Source organism: Alexandromys fortis, unplaced genomic scaffold (assembly GCF_014885135.2).
Source record: "Alexandromys fortis isolate MF-2015 unplaced genomic scaffold, M_Fortis_MF-2015_v1.1 scaffold_81, whole genome shotgun sequence".
NCBI classification, from domain to species: domain Eukaryota; kingdom Metazoa; phylum Chordata; class Mammalia; order Rodentia; family Cricetidae; genus Alexandromys; species Alexandromys fortis.
The window spans coordinates 7,808,062-7,829,109 of NW_026067960.1; the positions used below are offsets into that span (position 1 = coordinate 7,808,062).

The following is a 21,048-nucleotide window of genomic DNA, read 5'->3' on the forward strand; positions in this document are numbered from 1 at the left end:
GCTGGGCAGACCAGACAGGATGTGGGAGTCCCCTCTGTGTGTTGCTTGTATTGGTTAATGAAAAAAGAAACTGTCTTGGCCTGATAGGGCAGAACTTAGGTAGGCAGAGAAGACAGAACTGAATTCTGGGAGGAAGAAAGCAGAGTCAGAGATATGCCATGGATCCACCAGAGACAGATGCTGGGAATTTTACCCAGTAAGCCACTGCCACGTGGTGATATACAGATTAATAGAAATGGGTTAAAATAATATGTAAGAGTTAGCCAATAAGAAGCTAACAGGCCAAACAGTATCAACAGTAATTTAACTGATACAGCTCCTGTGTGATTATTTCAGGGCTAAGCTAACTGGGCAGCCGAGACGAACAAGTGGCCCATTCCCTGCAACACAGACAGGCAGCTCACAGGTCAGCCCCTGGGGACCTTCATGCACCAGCAGGGGCTGCAGGGATACCACACCATGGATCACAGGGTGGTTCTGCCTGGCTGTTGGGGCTCTGGACCTGTGGACACACTGCCAAATGGTGATGGCACGGCTCCGGAATGACTAGGCTGTGTGGCTGGTGACCAGCACTGCTTCCTTTCTATCCCAAACATCTAGAGTACCCACTGTCACAGGCAGAGACACCAGTGAGGGAGGGGATGGTGGCGAGCTGGGAAGCCGCGTGGATCAGGGGTGACAGCTGCTGGGTATGCAGGGGTAGACAGTGATGAATGGTTGGGTCACAGGTGATGATGAACAGTCGACTGAACAAGCAGGCCGGCAGGGTGCAGAGAGGAAGACACGCGTGGGCAGAGATGGGACAGAGCAGAGGGCAGATGCTGGCAGAAGTACGCTCGGGCTCGGGAAGGACCCACGGCGGTGGGCACCTTCATGGCCAAGCAGCCACCCTGACCACTTTTTACCTGGCATGAGTCCCCACGGTAGTTGGCAGGGCACATACACAGCTCCACATTGCTGGCTGGAGGCCCCCTGCCAGCCTCGCTTGCCACCTCCAGCGCCACTCGACGCAGAGAGACAGTGGCGGAGGTCTGGGAGAAAAGGGCACGGATCTGCAGCTGCTCCAGGCCAGCCAGCACCATCATAAGTTCTTCCCGGGACACCGGGTTGTGAGTCTCCAGGTGTCGGAAGTTCCCCTGTGGGACGGAGATACAACCTCAGCTGGGGCAGAGCGTGGTAGAGGACAGAGGCGCGCGAGGGAACTCCAGCAGACACCCATGAGGGAAATGACAAAGCTGATTCCAGGGATAGTAAGAATTTATATATGCAGAGAAAATAGTTTTTAGAAGAAAAAAAACCATAAATGGGTCCTTTCTGACATCAGAGAGATAAGTATTCTTACAAGACAGACACAAAATCTGAACAAACACAAGAACCTGAGAAACTTGAAGATATCAAGAATCTACTCAACAAAGGATGTTTTAAAAAAAGAAAAAACTACAGTGATGTGGGCTTCCCCTCTGCATGCTGTGAATACCACTGGTTAATAAAGAAGCTCCTTTGGGCCTATTGCAGCGCAGAATAGGGCAAGGCGGGAATTCCAAGCAGATAGAGGAGGAGAGGTGGGGTTAAAGAGAAGGCATGTGGCCACAACCACGTGGCGATACACAGATGAATAGAAATGAGTTCATTTAAGATGTAAGAGCTAGCCAATAAGAAGTGTGAGCTAATAGGCCAAGCAGCGTTTGTGTGGTTATTTCGGGTCTGGGCAGCCAGGGAACAAAAGAGTAGCCTCAGTCCGACTACAGGGCCAGGAGACAGCTTAGTGAGTAATAACAGTTTGTCTGCCCTCAGCCTGACAAGCACTCGATCCCAGGAACTCGCATGGTGGGAGACGACAACCAGTTCTTTTAAGTTGTCCTCTGATTCCACATGTATGCTGTAGCATGCATACATGAGTGCGCATGTGCATACACACACATTCTAAGTAAATAAAATGTGACAAATTAAAAAAGATCAAGCTACAAACTGGAAGGCAGCTTTGATGCGTCTAGAGTGAAGCTCTCTAAAAAGTAAGAAAGATCAATAGTCAGGCAGACACAGAGGAACAGCTCCCAGAGTGGGTCAGAGGTCAAGGAACCCCAGGGCCTCTCAGCTACTATGTTCAGGGGTCTTCAAACCAGAGCTGTCCCACTCAGGGGTAATCAGAAAGGAGTCCACTGGGCTGTCCTCCATCATGGGGAACAAAGACTACGGGGCCCTGACCAGCTCTGCTCACCTCCACCAGCTGCAGCTGTCCCCGGTGAATGTGGCCGGGTGAAGGGTGTGCCATCTCCAAGAAGGCGATGCTCATCTGGTTGCCCTGAGAGACAGACACAAGGACCAGGGTCAGGGCTGGCACCGGGGCTGGCACCGGGGCTGGCCCGCTATCCCAGCCGGATGCACCCACCCCACTCAACCACCTGCAGCACCACGTCCGGCCGGCTCTCGTAGGGAATGAAGACATCGCCACGCTGGGTCTCGGAGTGGAGCTCATAGTGAAGGGTCCCGCCATAAGATGACACCTGGAGCCAGCACAGAGGGAACGTCCCCTCTCTCCCAGATCCATTCCCTACAGTGCCCTCCTCATCCAGGCACCTCTCCTGCTCCTTTACAACATAGCTCCAGGGTCCCTGGATCTACCCTCATTGGCACCCACTTTCCCCAGCACCCCAGCAAGTACAGCCCAAAGGCTCCTTCTTACCCTGTCGCCCAGGTAAGAAGCCGGGGCCTGCCAGTATAGCTCTGGGAAATTGTCAGCTATGAGGCGCAGGTCTGCGTGCAGCAGTTCCATCTCAGGCCGCAGCTCGTGAGGTACCACCTGCCGATCGCTGCTCAACAGCACCCAGCCATCCATGTCCACGAACTGTGAGCACACACATGTGTCATACAGAGCAGACACTTGGCCTTGCTCTGCATTCCAGGCTCCTCAAGGGGTTCCCATCTCAGTCCCAGGCTAGCAGGATACCTCATGTCGGGCATGGTTAGAGCTCCTACAACGCTCTGTCGCCCCAAAACAGAAACAGCGGGTACAGCCCTTGGGATTAGCCGGGTCCAAGGAGAAGGTCCCCAGGCGACACTGGTCACATCTTGAGCCCTGTACATTCTCCTAAGGTCAGGGGTCAGGGAACACAAAGGTCAGTTGGTTGTGTGTTGAGGGCCAGACCATAGATCAGTTTTACACCTTGCCCCCCACCAAAAGCTTCCAGGAAGCCCCACCGACCCAGAAAGGCTGCGAGGGCATTGTCTCCACGGAAGCAGATACAGGAAGGGGGCCTAGGAAGGTGACTTAGGAAAGTGACCTGGACACAAGACCCTGCTCACCTTGCAATGGCACTGGCCTGTGAAGGGGTCACATACACTATCCACGGTGCCCGCCTCATGGCAGTCACAGGGGTGGCAGCTAGGATAACCATAGAAGCCTGGGGCACAGGTGTCACAGCGACGCCCAGCTACATTGGGTCTGCATCTGCACGTGGATGGAAGCAATGTGGGTCACCGAGAACCCGCAGGATGCAGGTCTCTAAAGCATCTTCTGAGATGCAGAGGAGTGAGTTGCTGGGCGAGGAGCAACGCTCTCGCCCACCAGAGACGCCACAAGATAGTGGGGGTACTATCCACACTCACTTGCACTGGCCACTGTCCATGTCACAGGTGGGGTCTGTCAGCTCCTGGACGCCGGGCCCTGAGCAGTTACACTCCTCACAGCCAACCAGGGGGTGGCAACCAAAACTCTGTGGCTGGCAGACCAGGCAGTCCGGGGGGATGGTGCGCGGAGGACATATGCACTGACCCGTGAGCTCGTCACACAAGCGGGTACCGCAGTCACAGGCTGTGGGGTGGATAACATTGTTGACCCCTCTGGCCCCGCTCAGGCCCCAGGCACAGCCCACAAGGGTGCAGCAGGGCCACACTAGTTCCACCCCTTCCTCATAGCTCTCTGCACCTCACACAGCTCCTTTGCCATGAACCATCAATGAGCCACTGTCGGAGCTACTTGGCCACCTGCTGCTTCCTAGGACCTTTTAGGAGAGGTGCGCAGGTAGGAAGTGACCAGGCCAGTCTGCTAGGCTCCAGAAAGCTCCCTGGATCACCATGCCCCCGGATCCTGGTGTACCCCCATTCCCCAGGAAGTCCTAGGGGCCCAGCATACTTATCTCGGTGCTCTGAGCACTGGTTACTCACGTCTGCAGAAGGGGAAGCCCCAGTAGCCGGTGGCGCAGCGGGAGCAGTCACGGCCAATGACGTGGCCCCGGCAGGGACACTGGCCCCCGAAGGGTTCACATGTGGGGCTTGTGGCACCCACCTCGTGGCAACCACAGGGTAGGGCCCCATTGTTGTAGAAGAGAGACAGGGAGGTGGCAGCATTGCGGCAGAACAGAGATGAGCTGCTGGGGCTAGATTGAGAGGCAGTGGTGAGGTGAGGCTGGCTCCTGGCCTAACCCCACGCCCCACATCCCCATTCTGTCCTCCCCCAGCCCACCTGATGTGGTAGCCGTGGGTGGCACAGTGGCTGATGAAGTCATAGGATTTGTCTAGGGGCTCCTCATGGAGGTAACCAGAGCTGTAAGCGTCCTCAGGGACGACGAGGATGTAGTCCTAGGAAACGATACCTAAGCACCTTCACGAGGGTCTAGCAAAAGGGCCTGGCTGGGGGCATGGGGACAGAGCCAGAGGCAGGAACAGGACAGTCTCCTCAGACTGGCTACGGCCAGGGTATGGCGGTTCTACTCAGGCACTTGGGCTACTCAGGAAAGAAGTACAACACAGACTAGGGAAATGAAGAGACAAAACGCCAAGTCTCTGGTGTGGCTCATGTCCTCTCTTCCTCTGGGAAGGTCCCCCCACCATCTGGGCTTAGTGGTTTAGCTCTCGGGGACCCTCTAGAGCCTCCCATGGCACCAGTGATGGGAGACACCTGGCAAACAGGTGACATGCTCCAGCTGACACCCTCAGATACGTGACAGGCACGAAGGGAAGACCCCTCTGCAAGTCAGACACCAGCCCGAAGCCTCACCAGCCAGAGCCACCGGCCTTCTGGCACACGCACGGTCACAGTGAGTTCGTTGTCTGTAACATCCAGCATAGTTTGGCCCTCACACAACACTAGGGTACGGCAGCCGTAACCATGTGGGCAGAAGCTGGCGTTGGCATGGCCTGGTGGGGGTCAAAACGCAAAAGTCAGGCTCCAATACCGACCACTCTACCTGCATGGCTGCCCTATCCTGGGTGTAGGGCACAGTTGGAGAGATGAGGGGACACAGACAGGGCTGTAGGTGATGACATGTCATGGCAGAGAGCCTACAGGCGGCCTTTGAGACCAGGCCTCATCCTTTGTGAATTAGCGGTAGCCATACATGACCGCCCCGGGTGCAAGCAACCAGTTTCCCCGGGCACCTTATAGACCAACACTTGTTTCACCATTTGTGACAGAAACGGAACAGGTGCTGGGATAAGACTTCTGAGAACGGAGGTAGAGGAGGTGGGGCTGCCACTCAGGGCACTTAGCGGAAAACTGACACCGGTCAGTCTGCTCCCCTGTCAGTGTGGCGCACTCAGCCACTCACCCTGCCAGACGCGACCACCATTGATGAGAACCTCCACGGGGAAGGTGGGGTGGACCGGCTGGTAGCTGTGCAGCAGGAAGGCATAGCGGCCCAGGCTGGGCACCTGCGTGGTGAAGACGACGGTGCCCTGTAGGAAGAGTTGCCAATGAGTGATCGGAGCTGGAACTCTCTGGTCCTCCTGTTGTCTGGAGCATCGGCCAAGGCTGGTGGAGGATAGGGACCCAGAGCCCTGCCCAGCCACGCCTGTCCCTGGAGAGGCTTCTGTTTAGCCTGAGCCCTCACCTGTGGGTGGCGCAGCAGGGTGGGTTCTGCGTTAGGGTCCACGACAGTTGGGGGCCGAGGTTGTGGTCCAGCTGGGGGTGCACCTGGCGTGAGCTCCTGAGACTGGGTCAGAGGGAGGTCGGGAGGCAGCGGCAAGACCTGACAGTCCTTCAGGATGATGGGCTGCGGTGGCTTCGGGAAGCGGGAGGGCAGACAGGCAGCGCTGGAGAGTACCAGGAGTGAGCACACTAATGGCCGACAGGTCCCTGCTGTCTGCCCAAGCCAATCCCAACACCACTACCTGCCAGGGTTGAAGGTGCCATGGCTGCTCACACAGAAGACCCGGGGCTCCACGAATTCTGTGCTGAACTCATCCACAGGAACCAAAGTGACACTGTGCTGTAGGCAAAAGAATGATTTGTGGCTGTGCTCTGGACAGCTGAGGACAGGAGGCACAGTGGGCAGAGAGGGCTGGTCACATAGTTTAGAGCCCTGGGGTCCACTGAGCCTAGACTCAATCACTCCTGCCTTCAGCCTAGAGCCCAGGGCTGTGGGATAAGGCTCTTATAAACTGTAAAGATTTGTCACTTGTATTGGTTTAATAAAATGCTGACTGGCCAGTAGCCAGGCAGGAAGTATAGGCAGGGTGACCAGACTAGGAAAATTCTGGGAAGAGGAAAGGCAGAGAGTCACAGTCATCATCCAGACACAGAGGAAGCAAGATGAGAATGCCTCACTGAGAAAAGGTCCTAAGCCATGTGGCTAAACATAGACAAGAATTAAGGGTTAATTTAAGTTGCAAGTTGTAAGAGCTAGTTAATAATAAGCCCGAGCTAACAGGTCAAACAGTTTGTGTGTTTCTTTGGGACTAAATGGCTGTGGGGCCAGGCAGGACAGAAACTTCCATCTATAGCCCAGACTTGGATGCAGAACTGGTAACAGTTTCTAGTCCCTAACCGTCATGGTACCCTACCCCATTGATCTACTCTTTCTCCATCCACCCATCTCTATCCTGGGCTCTCACAAGCTAGAGGCCAAAAACAGGTCCAGATCCTCACAAGCCCCTTCACGAGCAAATAGCTGTAGCAGGGCCAAACTACAGCGTGCATGACCACACCACGGGCTCCCGGGACCCAGAGGCTCTGTTCTCTTTTATAGATATTTAAAGCACGCTGTAAGAAGCTGTTCTGGGGGGCGAGGGCTCAAGGGGCTTTACCAGGAAGAAGTGCGCCTGCTCAGCAGTCAGACGAATGCTGGCCTCAGAGTCCACATAGAAGGTGGCCAGGTGATGCTGGGTATCCCGGGCTGGACCCCGACACAGGGAGCTGAGGAGAGGGATACAATATAAGTGGGAAGCCCTGGGTAGAGTCCTCCAATCAACCCTGTCCTGCTCTAAGTTTACCTGTACGGACAGGGATGGAGACTGAGCATTCCATGCTGGGGGGCTCTCTGAGGTGTGTGCACAGCCACACCCACCTCCTGGTGTGAACCTTCACTGATATATTCCACCACCAGAGCGTATCGGCCTGGCCCAGGCACTGTCATCTCAAGCTGGATGTCCACCTGGAGGAGGGCAGGGTGACCAGAGGCCCACGGTCCTCATCCTCCCCACAGCTGCCGATAGCTGTCCTGGTGCCCGGGGCATCTCCAAACAGGACCATAGAGGGAGCAGAAGAGCTAAGGGAGTCCCCTTCCCACCAAGTGTCCCACGGGCCATGCATGCGGGCTCCATCATCTTAAACCTTGCCTTGCACCCACACGGCCACTGAGACAGCCCCTCCTCCAGACCAAGGCCCACGACACCCACCCCTCCACAGACCCTCAGATACCCACATCACTGCCAACACAGGTTGCCAGGGGTGGGTGTGAAGGACTGAGCTGCTCTGTGGGGCAGGGTCGAGGCAGGCTGTTGTCATAGCGACACAGGGCCTCAGTTCCAGCTGCTGACGGGAAGCCATCCAGGGGTAGGTGGGCATAGAGGAGACAGCTGGGGATAGAGATGGAGGTCAGCACAGGTCCACCCCAGATCCAGCCCCAACCCATCCTGTGGGACCTTACTTCTCTGTGGAGTGCAGGGCTGAGGGCCGGTAGGTACAGGCCTCGGTTACTCGATGCTGGAGGAGAGCAGCCTCGTAGTAGGTGCTGGGCAGTAGGACCACATAGTCCTGGGAGAGATGGAAGGTGAGTGCTAAGGCCTTGGGGCCCAGGTCCCGCTCTCACCCTGCCCCCACCCTGCCGTGGCCCCGGCCTCACCAAGAGTACACCTTCAGCCTCCACCAGCAAGGTCCAGATGCCAGGGTTCAGCACAAAGGGTTCTCCAAAGCCTCTCTGGGGCACAGTGACAAAGGCAGGTTCTGTGCTGGGTGGGAAGGTCACTGGCTGGCTCTGCTCTGTGCCTAAGGAGGGGAGGGTTAGACGACTGGGTTCAGCCCTCAGGCCGTCCCCTGACTCCTCTGGTTGTACTTCCCCCATGAAATGCACACCTCCCACAGGGTGGAGGGCCAGGATGAAGAGGCCACAGTTTGGGTCCACCACCTGCTTGAATGGAGAGGTGGAACACGGGGTGGAAAGGGATGGGCGAGCAGACTCCACTCACAGTTCACACAGCTGGAAAGCCTGCCCTCTTCACGAACAGAAACCCGCCCGTTCACACTCGCGGGTCCACGGTTGACGTATCGGAAGACCAGCCAAAAGAGGTCAGGGGAGGTCACGTTCAGCCTGGCCACGATCCTGGGCTGCGGTGGGTTTGAGACAACAGGGTCACTTCTCTGGCCATCGTTGACCTGGCTCCCGTGATTCTCCCTGCCAGGAGACCCATCTGGCTCCCTTCCTGTACCAAGCCCTGGGAAAGGGCAGCAGGACCCACCTGGATAGGTGTCATGTGTGCATAGCCTCTCCAGCTGAAGTTCTCGAACTCTAGAGGGTTGAAGCCAAAGCGCACAGCATGGCCTTCAGTAGTTGCCGCCTCCTCCAATTCTAGACGCATGTGGTGCAGGTCCGGCAAGTAGTGGTCCTTCACCGGCCTGCCATGGCACAGGTGTCTGGGTGGGACAGGCACTAGCCCTATACAGCCACCCAGATCTCCAAGGGGTAGCTGCGTACCCTGTGGGGTCCTGAACGTATGGGACATGGTACACGCTACCTCCCCAGCTCAGGCCCAGCCGATGGAAGATACTTACTCACTGCAGGTGGGGCCCTGGGTGTTAGGGCGGCACCTGCAGGCACCTGTCCTTGGTTCGCAGCCCTGGCCTAGGGCACCACCAACATCACACCGGCAGCCTATGTTGAGAAAGAACAGGATCAGAGGCTGCCTAGACCCTTGACAGCCTTAGGGGTCCCTCTCACAACCCTCCAGGTTAGGACTCATAGGCAGGTTTCTCTACACAATCTCAATAGAGAAATTAACATCAACCCTTAGAGTCTGCTTGGGGGCCAGGGCAAGAAAACTGGGATGGATGAGCACAGCATGGAGCAAAAGGCCACATGTCAGGACAGAGCTGCGGCTAGGAAGCCAGTTGAACATCTGCTGTTGCCAGAGTGGGACCCCTACCTGCCTGACCCACTTGTACCTCCCCGGGCTTCAGTCTTTCACCATGCATGATACAGCACACGCAATGTCAGGGGCCGGCGCGTGAACACTTACTACGGCAGCCGAAGTAGTCAGCACGATCCAGGCCAAAGAAGCCATCCTTGCAGGCTGCACAGGTCTGGCCACACACATGAGCCTTACAGAAACACTGCCCGTTGCCCTGGGGAGGAACAGGCAGTGAGACTTGGCCGGGCAGAGTCCTGATGGACTGAACCCACAGACCCCAATACCCCGACACCGACTCACCGACTGGCACTCGGTAACTCCACCCAGCGTGCCTCGTGGGTCACAGCTACAGCCTGGGGAGGGCAGAGCAGGAGTAAGAGCCCTGGAGGACAGGAAGGTCTTGATCTACCCTTCAAACCCTTAACTATCTAGGGCAGACTCACGCGTGCACCCTTCAGGGTTGCTGGGGCTCAGGCCCCAGTACCCAGGTTTACAACGATCGCAGCTTGGACCCTCCACGTGAGCCCGACACGTACAAGGAGCCTGTGCCTGAGAGAGAATAAAATTGTGGGACACAGAGGAGGTCAAGGGACAAAGTCCCTCACCTGCCTTTGCCCCAGGCTTGGCAGCCACCAGGAGGGAAATAAAGGACCGGAGAAGGGGTAATCCTCCCTTGAGGTTGCCACGGACAACAAGCAATCAGCAGAATGCCAGGGTCTCTCTGGGCTTCAGACCCTTAGCCTAATCCTGCACCAAGGGCAATCCTCTGCTCACCTCAGGAAGGGCGGGATTGGCAGGGGCCAGACCAGCAGGATGACAAGAGCCAGCTAGGGAGAAAAAAACAAGTTCTGATCACTCCTCAGTGACTGACCACGGTCAAGAGCTTCCCAGCCACATGAACAACCACCTACACACAAACGAACACATGTAACACGCACACAGAGCAATCGTACGAACAGCTAGCTGCACGAACATTTGCAAATCATGGGCACATACACAGCACACGGAACCATCACACATAAACACATATGAACAACCTTAATGACAGCACATGGACACAGCTACATGTACAGTACATGTACAGTCCCTGTGTACACACAAGGGGACCCCCAGGCCTGGCGCGTAGATCATGCAAATGGGGCTGTCCTCTGCTGCACCACCCCCAGCTCACCTTCACAGTAGGGGAAGTTATAGGCACCCGGCACACACACATCACAACGCAGTCCGGTCACGCGGGGCCGGCAGCTACACTGCCCCGTGGTAGGCTCACAAGTCACATGCAAGGAACCGTCGGCAGAGCAGTGGCAGGCTGTGGAGTGAAGTCAGTGGGTACAAGGTAGGGCTGAGAACTGTCCACCTCCCCTTCTCCCAAGAAACTTACGGATACAGTTGGGGAAGCCGTGGAAACCAGGGCTGCACTCCTGGCAAGTGGTGCCTGTGTAGCCAGGACGACAGCGGCATGAACCACCCACTCCACAGTCCAGGGACCCCCGAGGATCACAGGCGCAAGCTATGGGCACACAGGGGAGGGGTGGGGGGGTCAGACGCTGATCCTGTGGGAATGGCCTGACCCCCTTCTCGCTCTAATTCTCTGCTTACCACGACACTCAGGGTAACCATGGTAGCCTGGGAGGCAGTGGTCACAGTGAGGGCCATCAAACCCAGGTCGGCACTGGCAGCGGCCGGCTTCATCACAGCCTTCAGGCAGGGTCCCCGCAGGGCTGCAGCCACACACTGCAGGGTGGGATGCATTACTGGGGATCCTGACAGAAGCAGGTTTTCACTCAGGCACCCCAACCACCTATTCCCACATGGAGGGACATCACTCACACTGACAGAGAGGGAAGTGGAAGTAGCCAACGGCACAGCGGTCACATCCGTCCCCCTCAAAGCCTGTGCGGCATACGCACTGGCCTGACTCTGGGTCACAGAAGCCATTGGCTACCCCAGGGCTGGAGCACTGGCAGGCTGCAAAGAGAGGACCAGCTGATCAGTCAATGGTGAGTTGGTGCAGGGCACCTCAGGATGGGATAAGGAGGGGGCTGCACACACCTTGGCAGCTAGGGCCATAGAACCCAGGTGCACAGCGCTCACAGTGGGTGCCCTGGAAGTTGGGTTTGCACACACAGCGTCCCAAACGCGGGTCCTTCCGGCAGGCATTGCCCTGGGTTCCTGCGGCGTTGCAGTCACAGTCTAGGAGGGAGGTGGGAGCAAGAAGTTTAGACACGGACAGAACAGAACCCTGCCACCTGGAAAAACAGTTTCTCCGCAAAGTCATTCTCACACATTTATATAGCACAGGTTAGAATCTAAAAGAAGTAAAATCCCCAGAGCCGGTTCTTTAGGAAAACAACGATGAACTGCAAAATAAAACATCTGGCTGGATGTGGTGGTGCATGTCTTTAATCCCAGCACTCGGGAGGCAGAGGCAGGTGGATGTCTGTGAATTTGAGGCCAGCCTGGTCTACAGAGCAAGTTCCAGGACAGCCAGGGCTACACAAAGAAACTCTGTTTCAAAAAAAAAAAAAAAAAAAAGAACATAGATAGCAAACTCTCAAAAACTAGAGCTAGCCTGACAGTCACATACTTTGCTCCTCTAGCTAACAAAAGTCCATAAAGGAAAGGTTAAACAGCAAAGAAGAGATGAGAAGAGGAGAGGACAGCAGAGGCCCAGCCTGGCAGCAGCAAGGGCAGTGAGAAGGTCAGGTGACTGTCTCTTCCCTAGAGAGCACCAAAGGTGCCAGTGGAATTGCAAGGAAATCCCAGGAGATTTGAAAGTTTGCAGGGCCAGAAAACACCAGTGCTGAAGAAGGGCAAAGAAGGTGGATGGAGGACAAGTCACAAGGAAAAGCAGCAGAAGGTGAGGACCAAAAAAATGCAGTTCCAAGTCCTGGAATATCACACAGACAAGCAAGACCCACACTGAGACCCATCCTACTGCAAAACAGCATCCACTTCCACCCTGCCCTAGGATACAATCCTGCCAATGGCACAAAAAAAGTCATAAGATGCATCCCAGGTGGGTGTGCAGGCACATGTCTTTAAACCCAACACTTGGGAGCCAGAGGCAGGTGGATCTCTGAGTCTGGAGGCAGCCTGGTCTATAGAACAAGTTCCAGGACAACCAGAACTACACAGAGAAACCCTATCTCGAAACACCCCACCACCACCACCAAACGCAGAAACACTGAGAAGGGGACGCCTGTCTCTGCACTATGAGAGAGGCCGAGGCTACAACTGTGCAGGTCGGCAATGGTCCAGCCAGCAGCTGTGCACACAGCCAGCGCACCAGTATGCTGCCATGTGTTAGGAAACCGACTTGGCACCTGGGCAAAAGGCCACAAAATATGGAAGTTTGGTAAGCCAGAGAGAGCCTGCTGACTTCTAGGAAGGCACCCTGTGGAGACAAGCCATGAGAAGTCACTGCTGTCTGGATGTCTGTCGTAGCATCTTTTTGGAAGGAGGGCAGGGCAGCTGGTTAACTCAATGCTCCATCTGTCCGTATAACGGGCTGTGAAGGGACATGTTTACGGGATGGTTGTGGGAGAAGACACAATCCCTAAACAGTGTGCATGGTTTACTACAGTGTTTATAAGAACGAGTGCACACAGACACAGAGTTCAGGGTGCACGGAGACGGTTATTTGCCTTTCGTGTTTGCCGAGGTGCTGACGATGGAACCCAGGGCTGTGTGAAAGCCAGGCAAGCCCTGCACCATGGAACTACAGCTGTAGCCCCAAGAGGGCTGCTCCCAAGCTTCTACAAGGGTTTCCAATGAGACTGTGCATTATTTAAAATAAATAAATAAATAAATAAAAATTCGGGGCTGAAAAGATGGTTCAGCAGTTAGAAGCACTGGCTGCTCTTGCAGAGGACTGGAATTCAGGTCCCAGCACCCACATGGTGGCTCAGAGCTATAACTTAGGATCAGGAAGTCCAACACCTTCCTTTCTGCCTCCATAGGCACCAGACACGCACACAATGCATAGACACTCACATAAAACACACACACACACAGGAAGTAAAAATTAATTTTAAAACTGAATAGACTAAATGACGAAGATTAAAACCGGCCCTTTGCATACACTTCTTCCTGTAGGTCGTGGTGACCTCAGGGTGCGTAGGCTCTGGTGACTGTCAGGGTATGTAGGTCATGGTGACCTCAGCGTACTTACTCACTATCTGTCCAGCAGGCGATACTTGTTCTCTGGTGTCATTGTTGGGGAACGAGGACACAGCTGAGGAGCAAACATTGCACACACGTCAACTAGGTCTGCTGGGCAAGCTCTCTGGACCGCAGACCAGCCCAGGGCTCCACCCTTCCTCAGCCTCAGCCCTGGGCCTTCCCGTTAACCCCCACCCGAGCTCCCAGCTGGTCCTCACGGTAGCAGTGTGGAAAATCAGTGTAGCCCTCGGCACAGGCGGCACAGTGCTCTCCCGTGAAGTTGGGTCTGCAGTAACAGCGGCCTGTTAAATCTTCACATGTCCCATCGGTGAAATCCGACTCACAGTCACAGCCTGAGAAACAGTCAGAGATAAAGTCATGGAAGCGATGGGGAGTTAACCTCACCTCCTGGGGCGGGGAGGTCTGGGAGATACAGCAGCTAGGACGCTGGGACTTCCCAACCTCCTCTCCCAGCCAGACCATAAAACTCCAGCCTCCATGGCCCAGGAACACAGCTCTACTCACGGCGACAGACATGGGGTGAGTCCAGCGGCTGGTCAGGGGCACGGTAGAAGCCGGGCAAGCAGCGCTCACAGTTGATGCCTGTGGTGTGGTGCTGGGGATACGGAGCTTGCTAAGTCCCCACATGTTCCCATCACACAGGCCTACCTACACCCGGCCAGCCCTTGCCTAGCCTACCTGGCAATCGAGGCAGACGCCCCCACCTTGATACACATTGTCCTGGTTCTGGCTGGCATTACGCCGGTCCACCTCAGGGTCATAGTAACAGTCGTGGGCATGGCCGTGGCAGTTGCAGGCTGTAGGGTCGGGGCCAGTGGTTAGCATGCCCTCCGTGTCCCTGGGACCCCTGGGTGTGGCAGTGCACACGCGTACGGTATACTCACACTGGCACTCATTGGCGCTATCGATGGTAGCAGGCTTCCACGGCTGCTGGTTGAAGCCTGGACAGCATCGGTCACAAGAGCCTCCACATGTATTGTGTTGGCAGGCACACTGCAGCCTGCGAAGGGACGTGGAGGAGTTAGGACATACCCACCCGAGAGACAGAGGGCTGGAGACGAGGTGGGTGGTACGTGCTTGGGTGTTGCTGGCCTGCTGTGTGGGCACAGGGCTCGCTTCCCTCAGTCCCCAGCTGTCACGCAGAAAGCGCTGGTCCAGACACCCTACTCCTACCCCAGCGGCTGTGCACATGGCCTGAGCCTCAGAGAATGGGAACAAGAAAGGGAAAGAGATGGGAGGGAAGGGAGGGCAGCAGAGAGGAGAAGGGATCTCTGTGGCGTCTTAGGTGGAAGGCTGGAGAGAGAAGGGTGTGTGTTGATGGTGGGCAGGGCCTACGAGCTCAGCAAGGTGGAACCCTGGCCCTACCAACCCTGCCTGGCCCCCAAAACTCTGATCCAGTTCTAAGGGAGGGACACATTGGTTCACCACTGAGACCCGGATCTCACTCAGCCTGTGAAATCCTCGTGTCGGCCAGACACCCCCATATATCTAGGGCATCTCCCCAGGGGCAAGTGGCCAAGAACTGCTTCCTCTCTCCAAAGGCTGGAGGCCTGCCTGCTGTCCCAGTGGGCAGGGGAACAGCTGGTTGGGGATGAAGACAAAGCTGGAGCATATGTTTTGTATAAACCAACACCTCCGTGTATTCTACCAGCGTGTGGCAGGGTCACAGCCAGCCCACTGAAAGGGGCAGTGTGTGCACTTCCTGAGCAAAATCCAGAAGCCTCTGTGTGCCCCATCCTCCAAGATCTACTCCCATTGATACCCAACAGGGGGCCCGTGGCCTTGGGAGTCAACCCTGCTGCCCCTCCCATCCCAAAGGCTTCTGGAAAAGCCTCAGCTCCAGTGGACAAGGGAGGAATGAACTACCTGTCAGTACAGATAATCAGCAACTACCTAACCTCACCCAGCAGAGGGAAACCCACAGCGGGTGTCTCACTTCTGAGATCCGTGCTCGCGGCACCCCTGGGCTAGTAAGGAAAGTAGGTATTATGTGGAGTAAGACTGGCCACCCTGGGGGTTCCTCCATGGCCACAGAGGCCCTGAGGAAGCCTGACAAAGGGACAACAAAGTGGGGGCAGCAGATGGCACGCACGGCAGATTTGGGCCAGAGACTCCACTCAGTGAGGCAATCCGGTAAATGCTGCAAAAAGACTGCTTCAGACAACTACAAACAAAGGAGTCTAAAAATAGGCAGATGTGAAAAATGACTAGTTAGAACTTCCAGAATTGAAAAAATGCAAATATGAAATTTAAAAAACCCAAGCCAAGAGCCAAGACCGGGGCTGGAGAGATGGCTCTGTGGTTAAAAGAGAGCACTGGCTGCTCTTCCAAGGCCGGGGTTTGATTCCTAGTATCCACACTATGGCTCACAACCACCTGTAACTCCAGTTCCAGGGGTCTGACACCTGTTTCTGGCTTCCTTAAATATAAGGCACACATGTAGTGCACGTACATACATGTGGGCAAAACATTCACACATAGAAAATGTTTTAAAAGAGAAAATAAAGGTTCTCAATGGACTATGTAAACAACAAATAGACACAGCCAACGGGGACTCCGAGAGCAAGAAGGAGCAGGGGAAGCTGCTGAGAAGAAGTGGGGAGCGGGAGCTGTTCTCAGGCAGGAGCAGTATGTTTCTTCCACACTCATCTGGTGGGAGCATAGACAAGGGCCAGGAGGATCAGCAAAAATACATGCATTCTTAGATCTCAGAACCAGAGAGCAGAAGTCCAAGAACAGCCCCCATCCCCTCCACACTTCCAGCTGGACCCACAGCGCATCTAGGCACAGAGGTCATGAGAGAGGGTAACAGCTCCAACAGTAACAGCCCAAGGGACCCTAGACCCTAGAGAACCTAGTGCTGTCCCAGGTAAAGAACTCACCCACAGGTCGGAAGGCAGTTATCATGCAAGAAGCAAAGTTAGCTATACGCTGGTTAAGCAGCCATCTTCTCTCTGGGGGTGGGGAGTTCCAAGTAGGGTTCCTCTGTGTAACCCTGGCTGTGCTAGAACTCGCTCTGTAGACCAGGCTGGCCTTGAACTCAGAGTTCCGTCTACCTCTGCCTCCAGCTAAGCAAACATCTTCTAAAGACGACTGACAGCCATCCACTAAGTGGCTGAGACGTGTGCTCCAGAAAAAAAGACTCAGAGTTCAGGGGAAGCAAGAGGTCATGAGAGCAAGGATCTGGGAACGAGAGGGTGACCCAGACACTAGAGAGAGAATGAACGTCCCCAGTGGGAATGACAGGGGGTATTTCTCTACAGCTGGATTTGACTGAGCCAAGCAAAGCGGTAAAGGTCAGGGTGAGTCTTTGTGCACTGGGGGGCTGGTTTGGGCTGCCTAGACAAACGGTACACATCCATCTAGGGGCAGAGGTGCACGGCAAGAGATCATGCCCATCCCAAAGGCCCTGGGTCTAGAACCCCACACCTCTGTGGAATTCAGGGCAAATAGCCACCCAAGACCAGGACACCCCGAGAGGGTCACACAGTACTGCCTCTTCCGATGGGAAAATGGAGACCCAGGGTAGCAGCCAGCGCAGGTACCACTGGGAAGCCAGAGCTGTGACAGGCAGGGAGGCAGATGAGGTTAGACAGAGAACCAAAGGTCTCACCTGAAAGGATCTGAGGGGTCCTTAGCGTCACAGACGTCCGCGTGGCCGTGACAGACACAGCGGCCGCCGATGCTGATGTCTTTGATGCTGTAATAGTACTGCAGTGGAGGCCATGAGCGTCAGACGTCACCCGGACAGGGCCTTGCCACGGGCATGCAGCCCCACCAACCCCCTCTCCAGAGCCTCCACGAGAAACCAGCTCTACCACCCTTCCTTCAGCGCTCAACCACACCCCCAGGCTCACCCTGCGGGTGACGGTGGGGTCCCGCAGCGCCTTGCCCATAAGGTGACCCAGGAGTGTGTTGGTTCTCAGGAACCGCAGGCGGATGTTGGTGGCCTTGGTGAAGTCTCGAAGTAGGGGTGAATAAGAGAAGTTCATGGCCCCGGGGCGCCCGTTCACCAAGGACACTACGATCTGCAGAGGGCATGGCAGGTGAGGTCAGGCGTGGTCTCAGGGACCCACCACGCCCAGACAGGCATGGCTGGGCACCCTCACCTCGCCATTCTCCAGAGGCACTATTCGCGAGTACTCTGTGGTACAGATAACATCGTCATCCTGCGTGATGCGCTCTAGGGTCCGAGGTCCGAATCGCTCCAAACAATCCCTCTTGGAGGCTACGGGAAACGAATGAGAAGGTGAGGCCACCAGAAATACACCCACCCTGGGTCCCAACCTAGCACCCGCTGGCTCCCCGCATTCTCTGAAACATGTCTGCTGTCCCGTGTTCTACTGGCTGGCAGGGGTTACTGAAGAGAGAAAGTCCTTGCCCCAGGCAGCCAGGCCAGGCTGGGCGGCAGAGCCTTCCATACCCCACTGCCCAGGCCTCTCCCTGGGTCATGCCAGAGAACAAACACTCCTTAACCTCTTCCCGGGCTGTCTTCGACTACCTCTCTCCCACTCTCAGCCAGGGAGTTTTGGGGGAACGTGCCATCAAGCAGGCCTCATCAGAGCATCCCCACCCTGCCAACATGACTGGTCAGGGTGGCAAGTGGCCAGGCCAGTCAGTGACTCCAGCTCTTTCCTGCCACAGGCCGTAAAGCTGGCAGGAACTAGGCCCACAGCTGCCAGGGCTGTCTGTTACCATGGGAGCTGCCTGAGCTGAAGTCGATCAAGAGGGGCGAAAACACGGCCCGACGATTCCTGGTACCACCAGTGTGACACCAGCTATGTCCAGTGCCAAGAAGGAAGTCAATAAATAAGCTCCCGTCTACACCAAAGTGGCACCGTCACAGGGGCAGGGTGTGGCATCAGAGGCCTTGAGGCAACCGTTGCCCCGTGCAGAGACTCTCCAGCCTCGCAGGTCAGGGCACTCACAGGCAAAGAACTGCCACGGCTGGTAGGTGTGGCCGAAGTCTGTGGACCGCTCCAGCACCCAGAGGTCGGGCCGAGGGGAGTTGGCGAACTTGATGAGTACATAGGCCACGTGGAACACCTGCAGGGGGACAATGGTGTGACGTTAGGCACTGGGCCCCTCCGGGTACCTGCCCACACTGTCAGGTGTGAGGGACAGCAGGTGATGAAGAGGCCACACGTCTGAGGAACCCCTCAGGTCTGAAGGTGAAATGTCTTCTACACAACTTCCCTGCCAGGGCAGGTTGAAACCTCCTCCTCTTTGTTTCAGTTACGTATATGAGCACAGCCAAGGAAAAGTCACTTGAGAGAACGTGATACCAAAGCAGTTGGGTCATTGCTGTCACTAAACCTCACCACGTGGCTCTCAGGCCTTGGGAACTGATTTGAAGGAGGAATGTGGATGATGTAGGAAACGTCAATTAGAACAGTCCAGAAGCTGGAAGGGGAGCTTCCTGTGCCATGCTGATTAAGAATGAAAGATCAGAACCCCCGCAGATGCACGGACAATGAGGCCCTAAGGAGTTGGCTCCCTGGATAAAGCACTTCCCACCCAACAACCTGAAAACCTGAGTCTTATCCCCAGAACCCAACAGATGGAAGAAGACCGATTCCACTCTGTGTATATCATGGCATGCATGCCTAAACAACACACGCACATATATACACACAACATACAACACCAACAACATATGTGTATACCGTGGCATGCATGCCTACACAAACACACAATAACATATGTGTACACCCGTGGCATGCATGCCTGCACAAACACATGCACATAAATACACACAACAACACACAACAACAACAGTAGCATAATAAAGAAATGTGGACGGGGGCTGGAGAGATGGCTCAGCAGTTAAGAGCATTAGCCGCTCTTCCAGAGGACCCAGCTTTGATTCCCAACATACACACGGAAACTCACACGTCTGTAGCTCTAGTTCAGGCATGTATGTGGTACACAGACAAGCACGCAGACAAAACACCAATACACATTTGTGCAGCTGGGCAGTGGTGGTGCACATCTTCAATCCCAGCACTTGGGAGGCAGAGGCAGGTGGATTTCTAAGTCTGAGGCCAGCCTGGTCTACAAAGTGAGTTCAGGATAGCCAGAGTTGTTACACAGAGAAACTCTGTCTCAAAAACACAAACAAACAAAAACTGCAGACAATGAAGGCTAGGTTCATGAGGTTTCGGATTGGAAAATGTATCCTGTAGGAAACCAGACTGGGGTCACTGTGTTACATTCTGGCAAGGGATTCTGTCTGTACTTTGCCTGTGCCCTGAGAATATGACTGACGCTAAATTCAAAAGCAATGGAGTAATTATTTTATGGAGTAAATTTCAAGACAGCATGGCAGTCTGTGCTGTGGTTACCGCTGGTTTCTCTTAACCAAATTTACAATCAGAATCAGGAAGGGAAAATGAAACAAAGAGGTGAAAAACGTACAGTTCACCAGAATGGCAGCTTGTTTAAATACTTAAGGAGATCGGTAACTTTAACTAGTTACATAGTTAGCAGTTGGAAAGTAAGAAAGGTCCCTGACTCCACCAGGCTCCATGGCATGAAACAGCGCGCCGACCAGCAGAAGGCTAACTAGGGACGCAGCCTCACAGATTTAGGCCAGAGGAACAACAGCACAAGGGGCCCGTCTATTGCTCAGGCTGGCAGAACTTGGCAAATCATCTAGATTTGCTGGGGCGCAGAATACAAGAGTTACGGGGTCATGGAGGCGCCTATCAAGATTTCCAAGAAAAGTCCATCAGGACACACGACGCGTAAGAGTCAGGATCCAAATGAAGCTGAAGCAACAGCAAAGAAGAAAAACTGGTGATGCCGGAAACTTGGAAGATCTGCAAAGAAAAGCTATGGGCACCAAGCGTTGTTGACCCAGAGAGGCTGTGTGGTCTGTGCACAGCAGCCCTTTGGATGGTGCTAACTGCCTGGCGGAGCTTGGATGATGCCACCACATGCCTTTAATGTTGAGCATATAGCTACAGGACTTCATGTTTGTCCTGCTTTGGAACCATCCCTTCCTTTCAGAACAGGAATGTCGCAAGACACAGTGATACGACCCTTTAATCCCAGCACTTGGGAGGCAGGACAGGAGGATCTCTGTCAATTTGAGACCAGCTTGGTCTACAGAGTGAGTTAAAGGACAGCCAGGCGAGTTCGAGACCAGCCTGGTCTACAGAGCTAGTTCCAGGACAGGCTCCAAAGCCACAGAGAAACATTGTCTCGAAAAAACAAAAAAAAAAAAAAAAAAAAAAAAAAAAAAAAGGACAGCCAGGGCCCATATAGTGAGAGAGTGTCTCAAAACAACAACAACAACAAAACAAACAAAAAACTAAAATAAATTTAAAAGAGGAATGGTAATGTCATTTTACATTGGAATTAACTTCTCGATCTTACAGACATTAAGAGTTTGCCTTGGATGGGCAGTGGTGGCACATGCCATGAATCCCAGTACTTTGGAGGCGGAGGCAGACGCAGGTGAATCTCTGCGAGATCGAGGCCAGCCTGGTCTATAGAACAAGTTCCAGGACAGCCAGG

The 21,048-nt window shown here is 54.8% G+C and overlaps 1 protein-coding gene across 2 annotated transcripts in view; it reads right to left on the bottom strand.

Annotated features, from left to right (window-relative positions):
* Lama5 (laminin subunit alpha 5) overlaps window positions 1–21,048 on the bottom strand; it is a 46,199-nt gene that overhangs the window by 12,191 nt on the left and 12,960 nt on the right. For both annotated transcript variants that reach the window (XM_050153058.1, XM_050153057.1), the window contains exons 3-41: window positions 18,456–18,573; window positions 17,637–17,755; window positions 17,385–17,555; window positions 17,141–17,238; window positions 14,412–14,527; window positions 14,206–14,324; window positions 14,032–14,122; window positions 13,725–13,859; window positions 13,517–13,579; window positions 11,395–11,535; window positions 11,173–11,310; window positions 10,942–11,076; window positions 10,724–10,852; window positions 10,514–10,651; window positions 10,117–10,169; window positions 9,786–9,891; window positions 9,643–9,695; window positions 9,451–9,556; window positions 8,987–9,086; window positions 8,674–8,830; window positions 8,404–8,542; window positions 8,061–8,203; window positions 7,866–7,972; window positions 7,641–7,794; window positions 7,210–7,370; window positions 7,024–7,132; window positions 6,109–6,206; window positions 5,829–6,030; window positions 5,547–5,673; window positions 4,997–5,136; window positions 4,463–4,578; window positions 4,165–4,376; window positions 3,607–3,811; window positions 3,304–3,448; window positions 2,948–3,088; window positions 2,684–2,845; window positions 2,403–2,504; window positions 2,219–2,302; window positions 906–1,136 (exon numbers count right to left, since the gene is read on the bottom strand). In XM_050153058.1, coding sequence (XP_050009015.1) covers window positions 906–1,136; window positions 2,219–2,302; window positions 2,403–2,504; window positions 2,684–2,845; window positions 2,948–3,088; window positions 3,304–3,448; window positions 3,607–3,811; window positions 4,165–4,376; window positions 4,463–4,578; window positions 4,997–5,136; window positions 5,547–5,673; window positions 5,829–6,030; window positions 6,109–6,206; window positions 7,024–7,132; window positions 7,210–7,370; window positions 7,641–7,794; window positions 7,866–7,972; window positions 8,061–8,203; window positions 8,404–8,542; window positions 8,674–8,830; window positions 8,987–9,086; window positions 9,451–9,556; window positions 9,643–9,695; window positions 9,786–9,891; window positions 10,117–10,169; window positions 10,514–10,651; window positions 10,724–10,852; window positions 10,942–11,076; window positions 11,173–11,310; window positions 11,395–11,535; window positions 13,517–13,579; window positions 13,725–13,859; window positions 14,032–14,122; window positions 14,206–14,324; window positions 14,412–14,527; window positions 17,141–17,238; window positions 17,385–17,555; window positions 17,637–17,755; window positions 18,456–18,573 — 5,064 coding nt within the window. The remainder of the gene's footprint in view (window positions 1–905; window positions 1,137–2,218; window positions 2,303–2,402; window positions 2,505–2,683; window positions 2,846–2,947; window positions 3,089–3,303; window positions 3,449–3,606; window positions 3,812–4,164; window positions 4,377–4,462; window positions 4,579–4,996; window positions 5,137–5,546; window positions 5,674–5,828; window positions 6,031–6,108; window positions 6,207–7,023; window positions 7,133–7,209; window positions 7,371–7,640; window positions 7,795–7,865; window positions 7,973–8,060; window positions 8,204–8,403; window positions 8,543–8,673; window positions 8,831–8,986; window positions 9,087–9,450; window positions 9,557–9,642; window positions 9,696–9,785; window positions 9,892–10,116; window positions 10,170–10,513; window positions 10,652–10,723; window positions 10,853–10,941; window positions 11,077–11,172; window positions 11,311–11,394; window positions 11,536–13,516; window positions 13,580–13,724; window positions 13,860–14,031; window positions 14,123–14,205; window positions 14,325–14,411; window positions 14,528–17,140; window positions 17,239–17,384; window positions 17,556–17,636; window positions 17,756–18,455; window positions 18,574–21,048) is intronic.